The sequence below is a fragment of the Terrapene carolina genome, unplaced genomic scaffold, assembly GCF_002925995.2.
Source record: "Terrapene carolina triunguis isolate 2854851 unplaced genomic scaffold, T_m_triunguis-2.0 Scaffold88, whole genome shotgun sequence".
In the NCBI taxonomy this organism is placed as follows: domain Eukaryota; kingdom Metazoa; phylum Chordata; order Testudines; family Emydidae; genus Terrapene; species Terrapene triunguis.
Window position 1 is genome coordinate 21,759,067 of NW_020664439.1, and position 6,565 is coordinate 21,765,631.

The following is a 6,565-nucleotide window of genomic DNA, read 5'->3' on the forward strand; positions in this document are numbered from 1 at the left end:
CTTCTCTTCAGAGGCCATGTGCCAGGGCAGCGCCTCTATCTCTTTTTTTATTCCCCGTGTGCGGTGCTCACATTATCTATGATCCCCTCGCATAAGATTGTTCCCTCTACTGTGGCAGTCTTGGTACAGTGGTTCTGCATCGCAAAGGTAGCAGAGTAACAAGAGGAGACCATTCGATGAGATCCAGACTGCAGACCGTGTGAGCTATCTGTTTATTGATTTATTTCTAATAATTGGGCCTGGGCTCACAGTTCGTGTAAGAAGCCTCTCCCGGGTTAGGTGACGGAGAGTTACTGGGAGGAGTTGGGATGCCACTGGCCCCCGAGCTCTGACACACGTACCATTCGCTCAGGTTAGCTGCAGTTTGCGACGATGCTACTGGCTCTGCGTGAGAACAGGAAGCAGGAGGGTCCCGGCCGGAGTCCGAGGAGGGAGACACCAGGGAAGGTGTGGAGGACTCGTAGCCTGAACTCGGAGGAGGGGATTTGCAGTGCACTTTCATGTGTTTCCTCAAGGAACTGGGGTGGGTGTAGGACTTGTCGCAGCCTCTCACTTTGCAGTTGTAGGGTTTGTCGCTGGTGTGCACGTGAGAGTGCTTCTTCCTGTCACTGCTGTTGGCAAATCGTCTGTCACAGCCTTCGAATTCACATTTGAATGGTTTTTCTCCTGAAAGAATGCAATTAACGAGTACATACATTAGTAAAATGGGTGGTAGTGTTGGGGGAGGAGAAAAGGGGTTCCTTAGGGTTTTAAAACATGAAATCCCTCAGCATGCCCCTGTGATTTAAACCTTCCAAATAGCCCCTCTACACTAATCTCCCATTTCATTGTACAGACAAATAAAGAGGTGTGCTTTAAAAAACGATCTGAGCAATATATGCGAATAGAATTTAGCATAGGTGCAAATATTTTTAAACCTGAATCTTACATTATTTTTCCAAGTTTCCATTCTTTCTCTCTCTCTCTCTCTCTCTCTCTCTCTCTCTCTCTCTCTCACACACACACACACAATTTTCACCGAAACACCAATTCATAGTTGTCCTTTCCCCCTTAGTCTAAATTGTTTGTTAAAGTGGGATTTGTGCAAGCCACAAAGAAGTCGGGTAAGGTAGAGCCCAAGTGCAGTTGCAGGCTACATGTAAACAATGTGTGCTCTGTCAGCCACAATTCAGTGTTGTGCACAGGAGTGGCCAGAAATTACATTAAGTTCATTTCTCACACTCCCAGAGGTGCACGTGGAAATTTTGCTCATGGCTTTGCTAAATCCCAGCTGCTACAGTATATTTTATATTGACTACGATCATAGCTAGCGTTTATGAATATAGATTGATTTTTTTACTGCATGTTATCTTGCCAGGTTTAAAGAACAGAGCCGTCTTAAAAGCAGGCTGACTGTGAGAGCCAATATGACGTAGCTTCAATGTGAAAGTGACTAGGCCAGTGCCCAGTTGCTGTTGTTAGGGTAAAACTCTTTCACCGTACAACCATATGCAGTAATGGAGGAAATTTAAACCAGGATTAAATTTGATGGCAATATCAGAAACATCATATACGTGTTTAGAAATACAATCATGTTGGCTGAGTACTGCGAGAGGTTAACCTAGGGTTTTCTATACTAAGTATAGCGTATGATATATGAGGCGTGCTTTCAAGGAAATGCGCCAAAGACAGTTTCAGCATTAAATTATATTACTTCTCCATAAATTATTCTACCTGATAATACACAACTGCAAAACGTGTACGCAAAAGGAGCACGAACTTTCTATTACCCGAGGTATGGGAATATTGGTGTTTTTTTTTAAATAACAGAAAATTATATTAGCTTACAAAAGAAGCCCCAAAATATAACTCTGAACTTATTTGGATTGGATGCTCAGACAAAGCCACTGTGCACACCATCTTGCCGTACTTGGGCAAGAGGACTTAGCATGTATCAATATTTTTGGATGTTGTAATTACTAATTTATGAATGACGCAACCTTGATTATATTTCCTTTTTGACACAAAATCGTCCTTTAATACATTAAATATCAGTATTGTAAATATTTAATGCAAATGCACTTTATAAGAGTGGGCGGAGGAAAGCTCCATATTTAAAGTAAGTCTCTTTCAGTGACTTTAAAGTCAATAATCGAGCACGATCTCTCACATACGGTAGCACTAACATTTGAATAGCAAACTAGCAAATATCTGGCATAATAATAAACAAGTTCTAAAAAACAAGATCACTGACGAAATGGTGCAACTCAGGTCCTGCAACAAAATATTTTCTCGCTCTACATTTAAGTATATATTCGAACTACAGATTCACGTAAGGAAACAGTTTGACCTTCAGCATCTTGAGCTGCGACAACAAATCAAGGATATTAGTGTAGTACAAGCAAGCAGTAAGTTAGGAGACCCCAGGGAAAGCCATCCTCATAAACATCGTGATTGTGCAAAGTGAGTTACATTCAGGTAAAATTGGGCTGCTTCCTCATTTCTCAAGTGTTGAAAAATGTTTAACTTCGCTTAACCTCTCTGATATAGTAATTAAATAGCCTTTTTCGTACAATCAGATATCGACTTAGAGATTGAAAAGGGCAACGTTTTCTCATCTGTCTGGTTTGCATTCTTTGAATGCCTCAATAACTAGCAGCAATGCGAATATTTTTTAAGTGGTCCCTTCTAAAGAGAAGGTTTTCCTATGTGTAAATATTTATACTTCAGGAAAAGACCATTTAAAACGTCCTGCATTTGGAAGGCTACATGTAAAAAGTTATAAAGGCTAACGAGAAGCCAAGAGTCTAAACCGCCATTTTAAAACCACACTTGTAGCTGTGAAAACTGTTCAGTGACATTCAGCTTCTTGGAGATTTTGATATAATCCCCCAACTCTGAGAGTGGATTAAGGTATTTACAAAATCCTCACGGGGGAAGGGAGTAGCATAAAATTGTGAATAGCACCTCCATCAATTAAAAGTTAAAATGCATGTGTGTCGCTGGGAATAGTTTCCAACCTCACACTTTTCACTATTGTTCCTAGACTGCTTAAAGGACAGGAACATGAATTCCTTCCATCCCTACCTGTTCGCTGTTGTTATAAATCAGATAATAAATATAATTTAATCGTGCAAATCCCCAAAACGCAAGAAATCCACCCGTTTCCCAGACTCAGGGAAATGCAGTCATTAATATTTGAGAAGGCAATTATTTTCCTGTTGAATTCAGAATTGTCTTCATGAATAATTTGTACAAAGTTCTATTACGATTTCAGAAACATTTTGTTTTTGACAACTTCTGGGTGTTTAATAGAAACGACGCAACCGTAAAGGCCCTGCAGGATTTTTCAGAATGCAGCAATTAGTCATTGGGAAAGTTAAAGTGAAAAGTATGTACGCACGAAATTATGTTTAATAAATCCAAACCTACGATTCCTGTTATACTCTCAACCTGCTTCCCTGATGTAGGTCAATTTCCCTAAGAATTTAACCATTTTCTGCTTCACAGACTTCAAACAGCGAGGCCGTTAAAGAGCAGTAAAAGTTTGTTTACTTAAGAAAAACACTGTAATTAAGGGATGAGCTATCTTATTTAATGGTTCTACCTGTTCTGAACTAACAAGAAGATGGCTTAGGGTATCATTTATATTATGTGGGGTCTTTTTTACTTAAAAAATAAATTATCGAAAGACTATTAGACTAATAAAACGTTAGAATATATATTTAAAACGAGCTGTGGAAAAATACTATGTTAATAGCGATGGCTACTGTAAAATTACTGCGCTATATTTAAAATGCATTGATACAAAATTAGTATATTTCTCACGCATATTGTACCTTGTTGAGCTGTAGCACAAAAATGCAACTGCACCAGGGTCAAGGCAAACACCGACCGTGGGGGAGGGGGAGTTTTATGAACTGGAGGGTGAAAAAAATCGTTTGGCTGTAAACAGATCTTACAATAGGATTATGTAGTTTCCCTAGCAGTGCATAAGGCTGTACAGGAGGGCGTGGAAGGTGAAAAACCCTATACTGGAACAGATTTAATTTTCCGAAAAGGGCTTATTTCTTATCTTCTTCTTCAGAAAAAAGGCAGCGCCAGAGACTACAAACACCGGCTGCTAAACTAATTAATACAACTTCACAGGCTGCTTCTGTAAGTGTGAAAACTTTCTACGTGCAATTTCATTAATTATAGATGCCTTTCTGGCCGGAAGAGTTCAAACATCGCTTTGCAAAATCTTCCATCGAGTTACTTTCCTTTCTGTGAACTAGGACTAACAGATGTTTCTGACATATGTCCTAATTTCACTTAGCAGTTCTGCGAATGACATTTCAAAATGTACAGGCCGAAACAATACTATTTTCCCTCCCTAGAATAAAAACTTTCAGCTCCCCACATTTGCAAATGCACAGAGACCTTAGATGGTAATGTTCATTAAAAATGTCACTGTTATTCAGCTCAAACATTAAAAACTCCATCTGACCAAAACAAAACTGTTGAACGAAAAGGTTGCAGCTGTGTTATTCTCACAATGTTAGAGGCAGCAGCATCTCAGCGACATCAGTCAAAACTGACTAGACAAGCTGTAATTTCTATTGTTCACTTTTAATTTGTGAGCTTGCACAATGATTTCGTTTTCCCCAACTACTTTAAACTGCCAGAGAAAAAAAATTCCCAGCCTGTGTGAATAGACGTGTAGTATTCATATCTCTCAGTATTTATAAAGATATAGATGAACAAACATTATATCAGTGTATTTAAGCTTTAGAATTTCTATACATAAATTCTGAGATTTATTCATTTTGCAAATGGAGAAAAAAGCAAAGAAATCTAAGAATGTAATTAAAATAATTATTTGGTGTGCATTCATTCTCCATAACGATACACTACTTAAAGAGGACGCTGAACAAAATAAAGAAATTAAGGATAGCTTTCAATACTGACCTGTGTGAGTTCTTTTGTGTATTTTGAGATTTTCTGATCTAGCAAACACTTTCCCACAGCCTGGGAAAGGGCAGGGGAAGGGTTTTTCACCTGTGTGGACTCTGATGTGATTTACAAGTTTATATTTGGCTTTGAAAGGTTTCCCCTCTCTTGGACACTCTTCCCAGAAACATATGTGATTGGACTGCTCGGGTCCTCCAACATGCTCCACTGTGACATGAGTCACCAGCTCGTGCATTGTGGTGAAAGTTTTCGAGCATAATTTTTTGGGAGTCTGGTCCAACTCAATCCATTTACAGATGAGTTCCTGTTTGATGGGCTGCCTCATGTAACGAAAGAAAGCACCAGGGCCGTGGTGTGGAGCCAGATTCACGTTCAGATTCATGCCACCGTAGCTATGAAGCGAGGAAGCAGCAAAAGGATCGGTCCTGGAGGCTGGTACTTGAGTGAAATGTTCAGACCTGGCGTACATTTCTCCAGGTAACCCCAGTCTTATCTGTCCGTTTAGATGGCCACCTGGAGTTGCATGGGGAGGCTGCTCATGGAGTCCAGAGAACAGAGAATGATTCCCAGCTTCTGAGTGGTGGTGACCATGGTGTCCGGGGTAGCTACCTGTTGTTGAGACAAACATTCCGTGGTGAGAACTTGTAGCAGTGTGTTGCTCAGTTAGCCCTGGCATGACTGGAGCTGTCAGATCTCTGCGTATTAAGAAGTCCCTACCTGCTGAAATAGCCTGGGCTGTGCGAGACACTGGGTAAGGGACTGCTGTTGACTGCGCCGGGCCAAACGTTCCTGTTTGACTAGAGACCACCTCAGCTTGGCCTGCCATATGATGATGGTGGTGGTGGTGGTGGTGGTACTGGTGGTGAGGATGAGGATGAGGGGCAGGGCTGAGTTTAAGGGCCGCAGGGTGGTGAGGATGATGATGATGATGGTGGTGGTGGTGCCCCATGTGTTCAGGCCGGAATGGACTCGGCCCTAGGCGAGATTCCGCGGCGTACTCCCCAGGGTGCGTGGGAGCCACTGAGTGGGGATGCCCGGCGATGCCCGGGAAGCCTGTCATGCTCTGAGGGGGGTGGAGATGATGATGGTGGTGATGAGCCCCTGCCAAGTGTACTAATCTCAGCGCCGTGTTCCGTTTGGAGAGTGCAGCAGGGTCCATCACTGGGCTCCCCAAAGCATCCACGCTCATTAGCTTCTAATTCTAAAAAGTCACCTGACAGCGGGGAGGAGAGAGACAGAGACAGAGAGAGGCGAAACTTTTTCCCCCCAAAGTTTTTTTTGGGGGGGGGAGGGGAGGAGAGGGGCTGGGGCTGGTTTGGTTTTTGTTTTTGTTTTTTTGTTTTCCTGTTCCCTCCCCCCCTTTTAATGCCTACGTGGAATCCTATACGCTTGAGAGGCAGCAGCAGGACGCTGGGAGGCTGCTGAATAGAAATTCATGGACACGGCGCCAGCCCAGAGAGCGAAACAATCACCGCGCGCTCTGATTGGCCACCGCCTGCTCGCTGACGTCAGCGATGACAGGTCCGGCTTCAGACTGAAAAGCTTTATCAGGGTGCATGTGTGTGGAGGGGGTAGGGGGTGGACGGAGCTACGCAGGCGCTAACCGGGGAGCGCCCCCTTCTCCGCTAAAAGC

At 42.5% G+C, this 6,565-nt stretch overlaps 1 protein-coding gene across 1 annotated transcript; it reads right to left on the reverse strand.

Annotated features, from left to right (window-relative positions):
* Window positions 1–226: 226 nt before the first annotated feature.
* ZIC4 (Zic family member 4) lies at window positions 227–6,121 on the reverse strand. The gene is made up of 2 exons (XM_024214835.1): window positions 4,930–6,121; window positions 227–666 (listed from the first exon to the last, which is right to left on the reverse strand). Exons 1-2 carry the CDS (start codon window positions 6,119–6,121, stop codon window positions 227–229), a joined length of 1,632 nt encoding a protein of 543 aa, XP_024070603.1.
* Window positions 6,122–6,565: the final 444 nt, after the last annotated feature.

Coding starts and splice junctions, on each gene's coding strand:
- ZIC4 (XM_024214835.1), bottom strand. CDS start 6,121: ATGAGCGTGGATGCTTTGGGGAGCCCAGTGATGGACCCTGCTGCACTC. Junction 667..4,929: donor ACACAAAAGAACTCACACAG/GTCAGTATTGAA, acceptor GCATTCTTTCAG/GAGAAAAACCATTCAAATGT.